This window comes from Oreochromis aureus, linkage group 5 (genome assembly GCF_013358895.1).
Source record: "Oreochromis aureus strain Israel breed Guangdong linkage group 5, ZZ_aureus, whole genome shotgun sequence".
In the NCBI taxonomy this organism is placed as follows: domain Eukaryota; kingdom Metazoa; phylum Chordata; class Actinopteri; order Cichliformes; family Cichlidae; genus Oreochromis; species Oreochromis aureus.
In genome coordinates this window covers 33,271,991-33,289,261 of record NC_052946.1, presented here as the reverse complement: position 1 = coordinate 33,289,261, position 17,271 = coordinate 33,271,991, and the positions used below count along the sequence as shown (strand labels likewise).

The 17,271-nt window shown below is 38.8% G+C and overlaps 1 protein-coding gene across 1 annotated transcript; it reads right to left on the bottom strand.

The window, feature by feature from the left end:
* Positions 1 to 700: 700 nt before the first annotated feature.
* On the bottom strand, positions 701 to 17,178 carry ppm1j (protein phosphatase, Mg2+/Mn2+ dependent, 1J). The gene is made up of 10 exons (XM_031738927.2): positions 16,684 to 17,178; positions 10,599 to 10,713; positions 8,738 to 9,067; positions 7,368 to 7,480; positions 7,157 to 7,241; positions 5,777 to 5,895; positions 5,323 to 5,386; positions 4,919 to 5,026; positions 3,879 to 4,030; positions 701 to 2,099 (listed from the first exon to the last, which is right to left on the bottom strand). Exons 1-10 carry the CDS (start codon positions 16,938 to 16,940, stop codon positions 1,952 to 1,954), a joined length of 1,491 nt encoding a protein of 496 aa, XP_031594787.1. The 5' UTR covers positions 16,941 to 17,178; the 3' UTR covers positions 701 to 1,951.
* Positions 17,179 to 17,271: the final 93 nt, after the last annotated feature.

Genomic DNA, 17,271 nt, shown 5'->3' with positions numbered 1-17,271 from the left:
TAAGCCTGAAGTCCTTGCATATTTCAGTAATACAGTGCTGAACTGTATACTGGAGCTAGTTCAACATCTTTTGACCAACTGAAGACATTTGGCAAAGCAAGAAATCTAACAAAGCTGCCCAACAGGACTGCTAAGCAGCTAGAGTTCTGTGTCAGTCAAGAATAGGGCAATTTCCCTCTCTCAAAACTCCAGCAGCTGGTCTCTCCAGTTCCCAGATGTTTATAGGCGATTGCTAAAAAAAAGAGGAAATGCTTCATGGTGGTAAACAACCCCGTCCCAACCTTTTATAGACATGTTGCTGCCTCTACATTCAAAGTGAACTTTTTTTTGTTTTCCTGAACTCGTACATTTTCTCACTTGAAACATTTTATATGTTCCCTGTGTTCTACTGTGAATCAAATAAGGGTTTAAGAGATTTACACGGCATCCCCAATTTTTTTGACATTGAGGTTGTACATTAATATATAAATTCTTTGCTTCTTTTGAAACAGTTCAAGCATATTTTTTAAAAGTTTGTTGCATTCAAAAGTTCCGCTTGTATTAAAAGGAATAACAGATTTATTGAGGAACCTAAGTCTCATCTAACTAGAACAGTAACTGCTCCCTGAACTATTGTGACTCATCAGTTTGCTGCGACAAAGGTTCATTTCCTTTTGATAAATAAGGAGACTGGGAGTTAGTGACACAAGCACACTCAAAATAAATGGGAAAAATCTGATTTATTTCTTAACTGGAACACATTATCCCTCCACTACACATTTAGGTAGCTCATAGTCTGGGACACACTATCTGAACAAAGAGTTATGGATAGAAACATAAAAATAAAACATCTGATACTGCTTACAACTAAAGTTATCTTTAAAAATATATGCATAATCTAAAGAACAACATGACATAACCAAAATGGTATAAAAGAGGTATGTAGTACATTTAAGGGCATACAATATATATATTTTTTTGCCTCTTCTACAAGGGTCAAATTTAGTGCATTTGAAGAAAAAAACTCTCGAGTCCCTTTCATGTTTCAATAAGGCATATATGTGAAGTTTATCACATCTTACTATACCGAGACGATTATGGAGAACAATTTACTTTCTCATTTAAATATTAAACAAAGAAAAACGTTTGATTATACTTAAATTATACAAATGATTCTTCTTTTTTCAACAAAAAAGCTTCATATTTCTTCACTGCAATGACAAAAAGAAGGAAGTCATATAGGAGCACATTCACTTAAAAGATATGAAATCAACAGGCTAACACAGAGCATGTGCAACAGTTTTCAAGTGCCTCAGGTGTTGTCATTCATTTGTTACTGAGAAAGAAATACTTCAACCAAGATTCAGTTGATTCTGCATGTTAACTAATTCTCTTTTTCCTTCTTTAATGCAACAACAAGAACCTGATGATTGTTTTTACTGTTTATTCTGTATCTGATTTGCCATCCTTGTGCTTCGGGAGCATCTCTTTGGTTTCCTCACATTCTCTATTGCAATCCCCTTTACATTGTGTGATTGATTCTTTTTTTAAATTTTAATTTTTAAAAAGGTATTCACTATTAGGGCACAACATTAAAATGAACAATCCATTTAAGGTTTGAGTAACCGCTTAGTCTCAAACATAAACAAGAAAGAAAAGTACAACAAGGGTTTAATTCTCACTGGCAACTGTCACAAACAGCAGGTTTGGGAGAAAATACTTTAATGTCACTGAACATGTTTAGTTGCATGACTGAGGACCAACCAAAGCAGATGGGAGACAGTTCCTGGTTTAAAATGAAGTGAAGGGACTGGGTCTCATATGGTAAGTTGATGAAGGTGCTGGTCAGACCCGAGTCTTCCCTATGACAAAGATTTTTTCTTCTCCCACTGCCCCACTGGTCCAGGGTTTAGGGAGCTGAAGGAGGGAGGACCCTAAAGAGAGCTCTGTCATAGTGGTGGCTACAACCACGTCATGTCTCTGACTCATGCCCTGCCAGTGGGATGACAAACACAGTGATGTCATCACCAGAGCCCAGTCTATCATTGGGTAGCCGCCAGCCACGCTCCTTCAGCACCCCCCTTGACCTCATAAGCAGGTCCTGCGCTGCCAGTGTATATCTGCACAACACACACCGAGCAGAGGCATAAATCACAGTTAGAGCACATTCAATATGGACAGCAGGGAAAAGACGGTGAAAGAGGCATTCTTAATTTAGTGCTGAATGAATCTTCTATTTAAGTGCAGTATAAGTACTGGTTCAGGAATGTTAAATAATAAGTAGTTTTAATGAAAACATGACCAAAGTTCAGTGGAAAAATATCTCTGTGGTGGACTAGATATCAGCTTAACGGTTCTCAATCTTAACAAATTGCCCCAAATACACATGACTTTGTATTAATACACTGACAATACAATGAAATATACCTGTAAGCCTACCAAAGGGGTGACAATTTGGTAGGCTTGTTTTATTTATTTATTTTATTTTATTTATTTATTTAATGTTTTATTTAGAAATTATTATTTTTAATATATTCAGTTAGCTCCATTCCATTCCTTTATTATGTATCCCCTCTCGCCCCTGTGGGCAGTCTATCTTCCTACCAGAGGCCTGGGAGCTTGAGGGTCCTTCGCAATATCTTTGCTGTTCCTAGGACTGCTCTCTTCTGGACAGAGATCTCGGATGTTGTTCCTGGGATATCGGCCACTTCCTCTATCTGCCCAGTGCTGGGGCCTGTCCTTCCATGATGGCCCCTCCTCTGGCTCCTCTTCTTTTTTGGGTTTCTGCTGCCTGAGGTTTTCACTGAGAACCCGATCAGTTGTTGCCATCTTCCAGATGTACTTGTAGTGCAGTGTCGCCTTCCGGTAGTGTAATCCCCTCAGTTCTGACTACCTTCCCTCTTTCTGTTACCATCCGACTACACTTCTCCAGTCCGAATGACATTTTGAAGTCGTAGCTGTATATCCTCATGGTGTGAATCAGTGAATCAATGCTGATGTAATATATACAAATCATTCCCTATTATTCTCTCTAACTTCTGCAACACCTGTTGCTAATCTGTTAATCACTCTCCTCAGTTGAAAAACCTCTCTCTCCTTTATCAACTCTCAGATTTTGTCATAAAACGCATTTTTTTTCATTAGAATTTTTGCATTTCTTATTTTGTTTCCTCGCATTTATAAATATTGTTTCTAATTAATGATATTTGCTTTTGCTTCTGTACTTTTTCCCCTTGTTTTTGCCTCTTGGTAGGCTTTTTTGCCTATCTGAAATCTTTGTGTTGTGTGACAACTAATATTGGTTACATATGAATGTTATTGGCTTTTACTATGCCTCCTGTCAGAATGATTCATACTCTATGTCTTTCACAGTCACCAGACATCAGTGAAAGATTGTGGGCTGGGATTTTACTACCACCATCTTCAAGGTGCCAAATAAGGAAATATCTTCTGGATAAAAAGGTGCGATCAAGATACTCAAACTCAACACTTTGCTAAGACACTTTTTCATATTTGTTGAATTTGTTATCCATCTGTATACTGTAATGTCTGTTAACATTTTTAACAATGTATCTGGCCACTAGTTTAACATCTCAGGAGAAGAATGGAAGTAATGGGCTAAATCAGAATTGTTAAAAACTTATTGATAAACATTTAAAACTATCTGATATATGCTTATAGATCGAACACATAACTACATTAGAATTACCATAAAGAATTTACCATAGTCTTATATTCAGGTTACATAATAGATTAAATGTTCTTCAAGTGTTTTGCATTTGTTTGCCGCCACCTAGTGGATAAACTCTGGACAGCACACCATCTGAACATGATCACATGACACATGACACACCCAGAATAAAAGCCTAATAAAATGGATTATTTGGGAGACTGCATACCTCATGGGATCAGAGGGGTCACAGCAGGATAAGTAGGCTGTAATAGCATCTGCCACTTCCTTGTCCGTAGTTACATCCCAAAGTCCATCTGTGCCCATGACCAAGACATCATCTGGGCCGTGTTTATGTTCATCCATGTTATAAACCTTTACCTGTCATTGAGATAAACCAAATTAACGGATTTATATGCCTATTTATCATGCTTCTTCTAAATTGCAAAAAGAAGAAAGGCAACCATTCCTTTGCATGTCAACTGCAAGAAAGATTAGTGAATGCACTGTATGCTGGCATGCAAGGGTCATAAACTCCATGTGCTGTAGTAAAGCTGCTCATTTTCTGTCACATTTCTGATGTTAAGCTAAGTCACACTGTTAGAGTGACTTACAGGAAGGGTGGCCTTTTTAGATAAGCTTAGACATATTAGAATAAGATTCTAGTATGTCTAAGCTAGAGGCTGTCAATGTAACTTTGAGTGGCGGACCTAAAACGGAAGTAAGGAAGTGGTTGCAGAGATTGGTTAAGCCGTCTTCTCTCTAATGCATCGGTATGTTTATTGACTCGAATGACTGTACCATTACGAAGCAAGTCTAAATAAGAATTTGGGGAAAGCTTTTTCAAAAAGTAGCAAAAAACCTGAGTTTAAACAATAAGGGCACTTTCATGGGTAACAGATGGAGCATTTGATACTACCGTTAGGATAAATCCAAACACAATAACAACAAATCAGCACACAAAATACTTTAGGAGTAATAACATGTTAATATCTGGTTTTTCTGTCCTTTTATAGTATCATTAATCATCATGGAAAAAAAAATGCTTGATTGGAATATTTGACACATTTATTTACCCGTACCTGCCTACAAATTCAGTTTTAGAATATTGCTCAGACATAAATTAGTCCTACTACAAAAAGCTCAAATCCTCCTCCTTCACTGACAGACTAGTAAGCAAAGCCCAATGCCCAACAACTATTTGAATGTATCTTAACGCTCCAAAATGACCAAAGCAGTAACAGGCTCAGGCTGACTCCTCCCACTCACCTCAGGGACACATGAGAGGAAGGGCTTAATGTAAATGTTGGAGTTGTAAACTTTCAGGTCATGATCACCGAGCCCACGTGTCACTCCGATTGTTGCCATGACACGAGCCTGTACACACATACACATTAGCAAGAACAAGCACGAAGACACACAATAATATAGGTTATTGCTCCGGGATGCGCTTCAGTTCTCAGACAATCCATTTACGGGGGACTATTAAGTGAAGACAATGTTCTTTCAGACAATAATGAAAATACTGAGCATGTCTTCTCATTTTTTAGCCAGGCAGAGACCACATTTAGCTAATAACATTAAGATTATCGGAATGCTTTAAAATGCAATTAGGTGTTGTGATTAAATTTAAGACATTAAATAAAATTCACAGACTTTTTCTCTCTTCTTACCTTTTTCCCTTCTCCATATATCAGGGGAAATTTCAAATCATCTTCAACAATTGTCTTATAAGCCCTACAGGAAACAGACACAATTAAAGCTGACACAATTACCTGATCAAGTGATTGTTTGCTCAACACAAAATAAGCTCTCTTATTAAAAGCAAAATGTCAAACTCAATAATTTCAGTGTTGAAAATGTATGCTAGTATTACATTGTTTAAAATGAGATATTTGGGGTTTTGAATTATTTATTAAAAAAAATAGCACTTACTTTTATTCCTATTTTGTTAATTGTCATAGACTAAACAACTAACATGAATAAAGTTCAGGATTTTTTTTATATTCTTCCTAATACTCCAGAGTAAAATCAGTCAAACTGTTCTTAACACTTACAGGGTGCCTCAAGCAGATTAAAGAGATGAAAAAGTGATTAACTGTCCAAAATATGATTAAAAAGGTTTACCAGCCAGTCATGGTGTGGTCTCTGTAGAGCATCTTTTTACCCAGCTCACTGTGTTGGATCCTACGAGGGAACTCAATGTGAGTGAACTCATTTCCCAGGAGCTCTGGCCTCAGGAAGCCCTGGAGGGGTACACAGAGTTAGAAAGGTTGAATTGAACTAGAGAATAAAAAGCTCAACCTCAGTCACGATTCTTATCTTTCTTCTAAAATTTGAAAGGCTATAGGACACTATGTGACAGAAGGCCTTGAGTGCAGTATGCTAAAATGAAAAGGATAAAAGCAACATCATCCACCCACTCTGTGACTCAGAATTACAAACAGATACTAAAACAGACAACCGGTTAATGCCAGTTTATTTCAGTGATAATGTACCTTACTGTCAGGAAAGGGTCATTTATCTAGGAGCTGCACAAGATGCAGGATGTGTCTGCTGGTTGAAAGTGATAAAATGCAGTCCTGGTCAGAAGTTTGCATGCACTCATCATGGGCATGAATGTTATTATAAATCTGGGGTTTAACTGTTCTTTTTCACAGGTAGAGTGATTGTACAGCATACATCTTTACTGACTTAAAAAAAAAGATTTTTATTGGTTGGATTTTTGTTGAGGATTTTCTCTAATCCACACGGGGTCAAAAGTATACTGAAATTTGCAATTGCTCACATGGACAAGCCGAATGCTTTCTGGAGAAAGGGTTTTATGGTCACAGGAGACAAAGACTGGTTTTTTTTGGCCACAATGACAAGAGGTACGCTTGGAGGAATAAAGGTGAGGCTTTGAAACCTAAAAACACTGTATCAGATGTCAACCATGATGGTAGCATCGTGCTCTGGGGCTTCTTTGCTGTCAGTGGTACTGGTATGCTGTACAAATTGGATGGAAAAAAGGAGGGCTATTTCCAAATCAACAGTTAGACACTTGAAACTTTGACATAGTTGGATGTTCCAAAAGGACAATAATCACATCGAAACATCAACATTAACAGGCTAACATTAACCTTTTGGAATGGCCTTTCCAAAATCCGAACGTCATCCCTATTGAAAATCTATGGACTATGTTTTAAACCTGGTTTTGTGCCAGCTAACCAACCAATTTAAATGAACTCTGTCAGTTCTGCCTGAAAGAGCAGTTTAATATCCAGCCAGCTGGTGACTACCAAAAAAATCTGACTGAGGTGCAACTTGCTAAGAGCCATTTAACTGGGAGTGTATCTGTATATTTGACCTGTATGTATACTTTTGACCATGTGTGGATTGAAGAAAATCAGTTCAAAGGGTTCAATAACAGCACATTACCACAGCATTTATGCCCATGACGAGTCTATGCAAACATCTGCCCACAACTGTTTATTAGCCACATTAAAAAACAGCAACATAGAATACCAGATACTGTAGCCGCTGTCTCTCAGACTCAGGTGTAAATTCATTTGTCATGGGAATAACTTCATTATTCCGTATTATTATGGCCCTGCAGAGAGAGGGAGAAGAACAGGAGTGAAAAGACAAAACAAAAGAGGTTACTTGACACTGTAGTGTCCTGTAGTGAACACAAGAGGGATCTTAAAGCTATGAAAACAAATCGTATTTCCCTCACCTGCTATCTCCAGCATTGGCTACGTAGAGTTTCCCCATTAAATGTATGGCAGCTAAGGCACAACAGCCACCAGAAATGGCATACGAGGATTTTTCCTTTTCAATTAGGTCATCCTGTAATAAAAATGAAAAAAATAAAAGTCAAGACAAAAGGCTGCAAAATCTCTGCTGCTTAAAAGCTTGCTTTCCCCCTCATCATCCTGAATAGCTCATTATTTTCTTCATGCATATTCATTTTCAAAACAAAACTGCAGCGCTAATGAAAAGAAACAAGGATGCTTTAAAGAATACATTACCTAGGCCAATTGTTACTTTTTATAAGTATGATCTTAATCAGACAGTGATGTTGCATCAGAGAAGAATACCATTTCAGACTTACAAACTGAAACAGAAAGGGAATGTATTGCAGATGTGTGGTCATAAACCAAAAGTGCTGCTCTTAACACATACATATAGATTTCTTTTAAATTATTAATGATTTATGATTCAATTAATTATTCATTATTATTTGAACCATGTTTGAGCTGTCTATTTGTTTTAAAAATTTGATATTTCCAGTGACCCAGAACCTTAAAATGTGTGTGTGTGTTTTAAAGCTTCCTATTTGTGGCTGATTAGATAACGAAAGATGACTGCAGTTGTTGTGAAGTGGTTTAGCCACGACTGTTCTGGCAACTGTCAAAGCAATCCACAACAACAACAACAAAAGTCTATGCTATCTATCTTATTCATTCATCATTAATTTGCCTGGTTGCCTGCAGAGAGCCAGGTTGTTGTGAGAGGGGGGTGGAAATTATACATGGTGTATGGACTGTGTACACTGACTCCAATCTGGCAACCTGGGTACCAAAATGCAAACACCTAAAACTTATGGATTTATGTATTGATGAGTATTCACAATAAAGGTTGAGGGTCTTAAAGATTGCAGAAGTTTTATGAGGAGAACTGGTTGATATACCTACCAACACTCCTGTCTTCCCCCTGTTTCTCTCATTTCAAAATTCCATCCCATATATATTCATAAACATCAAAGTGGTGCTGTGGAAAAGCTATTAGCTAAAGCTAAAAGATATTCTAGTTATAAAGCTTCATATTTGGACAAGATGAACAAAGCGCTGATGAGGACATCTGACTTAATTCAGAGTGGACACAACACACATACACTGCCATACCTAGAGTAATGTTAGCATGGCCAAAAACCCCAAAACAAAACATGAGAACAAAGTGATTTGCTCTCTGTGCATGATCTGTATTTATTAAAGTTAAAATCTTCGGTTATGTTGGTGTTCAAAGACACAGATGGGCAAAAATGCTTACCACAGCTTAAATATGCCAAGTGTGGTTTGCTTGTTTTCCCCATTGTCTACTCACCATCTGTTTGAAGGCAGTCTCTATGACTCCCATCACCAGGCTTTCCAAACTGACAACTTTCTCCATGTAAAAGCGCACTGAAGCGTCGCTGACTGCATCTGGGTCCTCTGGTTCTTGTGCACCCCCTTTCTTTGCCTCTGCCTGATATGGGCTGCCATTCTTGGCCAGGCAGATAGGAGGAGCACTGCTGGGGTTCTCCAGGAGGTGGCAGATCTCCCCCAAGCGGTCTCTGATTAGGTGGTGAAGAAGCTTGGAGGCCATGATGGCCGCGCCAGAACCTGCATGTCCATCAAAAATCCCCCAGAAGTGGAGAGGAATTCCTGTACCATCCTAAAAGCGGAGACAGTCACAGACAGACATAGTGTATTAAATAAGAGGAGAATTCATCTGCTTCCTTGGTTAAAAAAAAGCTCTTATGAGATTACAACTTTGAACAGAAAGCACAGCTTATTGAGTGTTCACAGATTTTTGAAAACTATAAACAAAATATTTCTTCAAGATCTGTTATTACATTCCCAAATCAATCTTTCTAAACAACAGCCACATCATGAATCCAGTTTTTATTCGTCGAACCACTAAAGAGTTTACAATAATAGTGCAATAGTACTGTATATAACTGAAGTAATATTAATGTAAAATAGTCTTATAGCTTTTGAAAAGGAATGTAGGTAAAACGTCTTCCAATCAGCTCTTTTGCTGTTTATAACACAGTGAGCGATGCAAAAGCACTGCCACCTTTGTTTTGGCAGGAATGTTAATAGACCCAGTTGGCCTGCCTGACTAACCAACATATAAACAGGCCCAAGACATCTGCCTACCCCTCTGATGCTAGACTCGAGTGGGGGAAGGGTGCAACAAGGGATGATGTAATTCATTTACACCAAATGGAGGACATGAATGTACTTTGTGTGCCTGCAGGTCTTACAGGAGTTGTGAGGCCCAAGGAGAGACAATGACTATAAGACTTTTCTTTAAAATATTCTGAAATAAATGCCCTTTTTTGACCTCCTGGAGTCAGTGGGAACAAGCTGTACACACGATGACTTACATTGACTTACCTTTTTAAGTCAATCGTGTAAACTTCTTTCATTTTAGTCTTATTTGAGCTCTGTTTCTCTGTCGCAGTATCAATTTGTAGATTTGTGCAGGGCAAGTAATGTGCAGTGAGCCTTTTTTTAACAGATTACGCGGTGATGTGGTTGAAAATAACGCTGATAACAGCAGCGTGAGTCAGCAAAAACAGTTACAGTTTTAGAAAAAAAGCTGTAAGTTGTTAAAACGCTCAGTAGAGCTGGGGGTGAGACTATCCCATGACTTTGCACCATTTCACACAGAAAGTGTAGTCATGTGGTCCTTTGTTAAATTGAAACCATCTGACTACAGCGACTTTCAGAAAATTGAGTCAGTCAATCAAAACCTCTGTTAATTCGGGTCAAATTAAAGTCATGAAATCTGAGTTGAAAGTTTTGTCTGAGGTGTTAATGTTAAATCCTGCTAAATCCTGTTGGCTATTTCTGTGCTGTAGTAATTTGCTTCTTTAAATGTATACACATTTAAATGTATACAGAATGAAAAAAAATGTCTAGATGGGAACTACACTCTGTGAAAAGCTGTGAAAACAGCACTGCTGGGTATGAAGTAAATACAATGCATGCTCAGATGGGGTGCAGCAGTTTATGTTCTGTAAGGGAACATTATGCTTCAGGCTACATAAGAAGGCATGCAAACATCTTTCAATGACATTCCCCTCAGATATGTTTAGGACTTGATATATACTGGTGTCAGATTTGTTCATTTGTTTCCATTTGTTCATGCATTTCATTCCTCATTCCCTGATTCTAGACATCTGTCCTTCACTCACCCCGTTTTGATCTAGCAAAGTAGAGTTGCGGTGTTTGCCACTCGGCTTCTTCACAAACACTTTCTCACATGAGGCCTGGTCCTCGTTCAACATGCTCTTCCCTGCATTGATCGCCCTGATTGAAAAAGACACAAGGAGGAAAGGTGAGCCCGGAGTCGGATGATTTATAGTGTTTGCGCTCATTCCTCTAACCGCATAAAAAACACAATAGAGAGAGTGCAACAGTGGGGTGAAAAGTGGGGCAGGATGCAGTCATGTCCCAGAGGGAACTTGCAGAAGGGATTAAGTGTTTTTATGATGAGCTGATGCCTGTGGAGGATAATGGCTTTAGAGTAATGCACTGATTCATACCGTAGAAGCATCATCTATCACGGGGTGTGCTTCAGCAGTGTCAGCTGAAACTACCGATGCACAACAGCATTAACATCATTTTTTAAAATACCAACACAAATATCTTTTTTTTGCATGATATACAGTTTTGTTTTCAGAGAACCATTTATTCAAATTTTCCATTCAATCTGAAAATGAGCTGGCAGATTCTTAAAATTTGCATGCATTGTAATATAATCCATCACTTTACACACATTGCACATTATAGCAATGTACCGTTACACAGTACAGACGTTTTATATAATTCTTAATCCTCTGTCGATTGATTTTTTGGGCCAGTGGAAGACACGTGAAACACGATACTGACACAGTATCATCTTACTGTTACAAAACAGGAACTATGTAAACAAAGGCTCACCTAAATAAAGCAGACACAACTAATGTGTGCATTTGGAGTTGTGTTTCTGGCCTTGCAAATACTCTTTTCATATCTTTATTTCCTAGAAATCCTGAGGGAAATATTCAACACTTTAGCGATTAATTACTCCTCTAGCACATAGTTAATTCTGTCATTTGAATTTTCAGCAATGAGAATCAACCAAAAGAGTAATGCCCTAAAATGAAACCGTGAGCTGAATGTTCCACAAAACGGGAAGTTGGCAGATGAGGTAAGACAGTTGTAAATGATTAAGATTGCATCTTTCTGGTCTTGTAGTGTAAGCTTAAAGTGCTTCACACTACAAGCCCCATTCACTCTTTGACACACTTCTTACAGCACTTTAATAACACTTAAGCAGTGGTGATTCTTCATGGCCTGTGTTGGTGCTAAGCAACTTACCCAAGAATACTTTAGTCAGCTGACTTTAATAGTCACAGATAAAACCACTGATCTCTGCTCTTCCGATGAATGGACAACCAATCTAGTGGACAACTCTGTGACATTATTCGTTGAAATGTTATCTACTTCTATTTCAAACTACAAAAATAATGACTAGATATTTTATAACATAAATAATAGATCTTTAAAATGTAGCTAAAGGCTACCTAGAGAAAAAAACTACAGCCAAACTAAACTCATACTCAAGTGTGGATGATTTGTAGCAACGACATGCTCAGCTCCACTGGCAAGATCCTTTAAACTGTAATGTGAACCTAGCTGGGAAAGGCTGAAGTCTATCTAGACCTCATGCTGGCACATTATGTAACGTTTTCACTTTTAATTATAGATAAATGCCACATTAGCCAGATAATGTGTCATTAATACCACTGCACAATTCCAGTAATTCAAGTATTGTCATTAAAATTCCCTCAGAAACTTCTGCATAGAAGGAATTAGCAATTTATCAGATAATGCTGGGATCATGAGAGCCAAAAGTAAAGTAAACAAAGACAGTAAATAAAAAAAGAGAGGCTGACAGTGACGAGGAAAGAGGACAAACTAAACAGTCAAACAACAAAACGGGGAGAGAGATTAGTAAAAATTACATCAGAGTAAGACTTCCGACCTTTCACATTCCATATAATTCAGCTGATTACAATCTTTTCAGAAGATGGATGCTGTATAGTCTGGAGCTTTGATTTCAGAGAGTTACAAAAATGAGGCTCAAAACGCAACGGCTGCCCAAATCTGGATTATAAAAAGCCCTTTCACTTTCTAATCAGTTGAAAGCAGCGGTCAGGCACCAGTGTCCTGCACTGCGTCCCCTGCATTAGGACTAATGACAGAGAAGAATTTAAAATCACTTGATTGTAGTCTAAACTTTCTGCCAAAGCCAAGACAATGTTCAAAGATCACATATATCAGTTGGGAAAATTGCACTGATGACTCAACTTTACACAAAGATTTCCATATATTTCAAAGGACTGGACAAAGAAAGTCCAGGGAAGTAGCCAACTGCTATGCTGGTGGCACAACAGGTAGCATGCCTCACTCCGAAGGTTGCTTGTTCAAATCATGCCCGAGTCAAGCTCTCTGCAGGTACTATGTGTAAAATCCATGGAATTCTCACGTTGGTGGGTTCCTGCCAAGTCTCAGCTACTCGAATTAACTGACACCCTTTGGTGCATGTCATCCTTTTCTCTCTCTTTGGATATCTCCAAGGGTTGAAAATAAGGTCTCTGTGTGAAAGAAAAAATCTTATCTTTTCGAAACTTAATGGATGCATAGTGTTTTTTGGATGCATAGTTTTTACAAAAAAAGGCTAAATGTAAACATAAGCTTTGTACTTGAGAAAATTCCACAGTGCACCTTAAAGTGTTGGTTCCATAAGATTTTGGAGGCCTGCAACATGCTTGGCTGAAACGTGTCAGTGTTTACTTTTCCCATGTGACAAACTCCTACACCCACAATAAAGAATCAGCAATAATTCTGTTTTGAAAGCAGTCACATGAGCCCCATAAGCTATTATTGAACATGCTGGTTGCTGGCGTGGGAGGCTGCCATTCTAAAACACGGCCTTGCTGTAATGTGACTTAACTCTTTCACGTATTTGTCTTTCGGTCATATGCTTCCACAACCTGTGACTGAAAACCATAGCTGTCGTGTTTGGTAAAACAGTGCTTCTCTGTTTGAACCGTCTTATTCTATTATGCAAGGAAAGTTCAAGAAGAGGAAGCTGTGAGTTCCAGTGAATTCTCTATTTCGGGTTACTTGACAAAAATGTCTCTGTGTAAACATCATCTTTGAAACAAATTGCAAATTCTGCAAGTAAAACATTAAACTCTATGCAAAGTACTGTGGATTCACTTCATAATCTCTTGTTGAGGACAGGCAGCTTTAGAGATACAGAAACAGTTTTGCGGTTCAGTCAGCGGGAGATCAGTGATGCATATAATCTAGTGAATGGAAACACTTCTAAAACAAGCCTTTGATCCTTTAAAAGGATGTTTGCATGGTTCTCTGTCATTCAAGATTCTTTTTGCATAGCTGGTGTCAATTCAGGTTCAAGTAAAACTGGTAACTGTACGTCCGTTTTGTCTGGTCTGTTTTCGGTGTGCTATGCGATTGTGACACAGGCAACAGTGGGTTGTCTGACAGCACTTTTACAAATTAAATGTGAAAAAGATAAATCTCTGGTTGCTGCTGATTGAAGCTACCTCAAGTGGAAGTTGGCAGACTGACAAACATTGCAGGCCTGGTTACATAAAATCTTCCGCAGTGTCAAAGTAACGTCTTCATGAGGAACTTTAAAAAAAATCAGACTAGTTATATTTTGATTCCTATTCAGGGAGAGGAAGCTTCCCATCACGTTTGTAAGGCCCACAGTGCTAAGAAGAAATGAAAGCTGACAGGCAATGACTGACAAAAACAATTCCCCTGTAGAAAAAAAACTTAATGTGAGCTGTATACTACTAAAGATATTATCATTAAAACATACTGCAACTTGTGAACTGTGCTCCACCATTAGTTCAGGATCTGTGCTCAAAATAGAGTCACTAAAAGAATGTGAGCCAAAAAGTAGGATCGCTTGAACAATAGGTTTAGAAATACACAACAACATGGGTGTAACTCTATTCATCTGAGGTTTATTTACTCCACTAAGGTAGATTTTTTGTGTGTCTATGAAAGATCTGACAACAGCCCAAAACACAAATATGCTCCATTTCTAATGAAATGAAATGGAAAAAAGGAAGAAGTTAGAAACAGCTTTTTATTTCAGCTTGTAACAGTTTTATGTACAATGGCCCACACTTTACACACACTGACAGTAAACTGAACATCATTCATGTATTCTATCTTGTATTATATACAACTCAGGAGCATAAAAGACCTTTAATCATTCATCCTTGTTTACTGCTGTGCTCTTCTAACATCTGCTTTTCATGAATTATTAATCATACTACATGGAATAAATATGTCCCATACAATTTTTTTTCAAATGTGAGTCCTTGCTTCCTCAAACTCTCTTACATGATACCAGTGACAGGACCTGTAAGAGCGCCTCCATATTAAACTAAACAGTATTAAATACCCATTTGACAAAAGCACTTTGAGTGTCTTACCATAAGTGCACTCACTTATTTATGCTGACACAATGTTGTACACCAACACCATAGCAGCAATTAGACTCATTACCTCAAGCATCCTACACTGTGCACAGATTTTAGGTTCAGAATTCCTAACCTGTTTTACCACATGAGTCCATCCAATTTGTGAGAAAGCAGTATTCCTCATCTTCTGGGTGCAATGCTATAACAGGAACAAACCATGGGAAAACCTAACAATGACCATGAATCCTTATTATCACCAGCATGCCCAAGACACACTAATTAGGTGTTATCAAAACGGAGAAGATGCAACACAGCGTCCATCTGTATTATTCAGGCCGCCATTGTTCCTACTCTGTACAGAGAAAGGGGAGTAAAGATCACTGGACAAAATGGACCGAGGCCTAAACAAACGATCATTCGAAAGGCTCTTATCCTTGCCGTGTGGGTGAATAAACAACTGCTTAATGAATGAAAGTGATCCCAAATAAAAATAGCCATACAACTGCATAAATTTAGAACCTGACAGCAGCTGTAATTTGGCATCAGTGTATCATGATGAGTGTGGACAAGGTTTGTAGCTCTGTTGTTAATTGCTTCCATTTTAGAGTTGCTTGCTTTGGACTGACGTTGAGTTTTCTCTGGTCTCAGTGTGCTGATGTGACACGGATGGTTCAGATTGTTTGGGGTTTTAACCTCCGTATGAAATGAGCACTGACAGCTGATGTGTGATCAGATCAGCCGATTACGTTGTGTTGTAAGCAGCACCGCTAATGCTGTGATTACAACTTAAGTGACTCACGTTAAAGTAATCTGCCAAAGAATTCAGATGAATTACAGAGATTATGCAACTTTCCACAGAACATAATCAATACTTGCGTTAAGTCCTCATATCTGACCGCACTTATTCATTCTTCTGAAACATTTGGTGTTGAAATTTCACATCTGAGACTTTCCACATGAGTCAGTTATATTTTTTTTTGTTTGTTTTCACATTGGGTCAAGGAGGACAGGCATGGATGGTATAGCCCACATAGTGTTAGACTGTATTTATTCAGTCCTTCACAACCACCCACTTCTGGAGGAGGGGAGCATCTGAAAGTGTTCTTCCTCAGCAAGAATCATCTGAAGAACACATTTTGTTTAGTGGTATAAATGAAATGAGGCTGGAAATTTTCTATATGTGAGAGGACTGCAGGTGTGTAAAGAATATGAAAGCATCATAGTAAAGACAAGGACAGGGTTGTGCAGACGAACTGACAAATGTGAAGAGCCGGGGCTCATTTAGCCACAAAGATAAGTAAACCCACATGGCATTTTGCTACCTAGTTATCTGTTAATCAGGAACATTGCAAATGCAAACCCCACTGGTTCTGTTAGTAACGAGTAGGTACACATTTCCTGCTTTCACTTCTGTATGGCCCCAGTAAATCAAAACTGAGGTGGAGCCTGTATTCAAACATGACAGTCTCTTGCGATAGGAAAGCCTTATATCTAATTACAGCACTGACACCCTGGTCCAAATTTACATTGTTTATCAGCAGCTCAGGGGAGGAACAGTGAATGGAAACCGTTCAATAGCAAAAGGCCACATTGGCCATCATTTGGCTGCTGCAGTGCACTCGAAACTGCAGCAGCAATAAAAATAAATAAATAAAAATCACTTATCAGGCCTGGCACTCATCGGGCCCCTTGCAAAATTTTTACTGATACAATTCTATGATTTTCAGATCAATTAATATGTCACTGAAATCACTGATCCACTCACTCTGCGTATCCCGTTTGCCAGGGAAGCCTGCTGCCTCTCTTTAACGTGAGCACCGGCCGCGATGCGTGCTCGGTGGAGTACTGCAGGAGCTCCGGGGTGAGGTCCAAGAAATCCGGCCGGCCGTAGGGGAAACGAGGCGGCAGGCTGTCCGTACCGCAGGTCTGTCCACCAGAGTGGTGGTTATGGTGGTGATGTCCGTGCGGCATCATCCCTCCGACCAGGTTGGACATGGCGTTTTTAACTTTGCTGATCATCATCGGCACCGACAGTGGGGTAAAAGATCCGGACGCAAAATTAAACGCGATGCGATATTATGTTGTTAGAGACGGGAGAAAACAACAGCAATACATAGCGAGGGACGAGAATCATTTCAGGAAGCGATTTTTTTTCCTCCTTGGCCCCATGTGACAGTTTTCAGAAAGGCAGACGCGATGTTTTCCTCATTCAAACAGAATAAAGCCCTCACTGGCTGCGCACAGGCTGTAATCCAGCAGGAGGCTATCTCATCTCAGAAGGCAGGGCTTCACAGGGATGTGCAGCCAGTCAGCAGTGAAAATGTCTTACACATACGCCCTCCTCAAAAAACAA

What these genes read in the sequence shown, in the direction of transcription:
- ppm1j (XM_031738927.2), bottom strand. Translation starts at nt 16,940, where the DNA reads ATGATGATCAGCAAAGTTAAAAACGCCATGTCCAACCTGGTCGGAGGG. An exon ending in TATATGGAGAAGGGAAAAAG is followed by an intron (nt 5,027 to 5,322) that starts GTAAGAAGAGAG and finishes ATGTGTGTACAG; the next exon opens with GCTCGTGTCATGGCAACAAT. An exon ending in TCCTCTCATGTGTCCCTGAG is followed by an intron (nt 4,031 to 4,918) that starts GTGAGTGGGAGG and finishes TCTCAATGACAG; the next exon opens with GTAAAGGTTTATAACATGGA.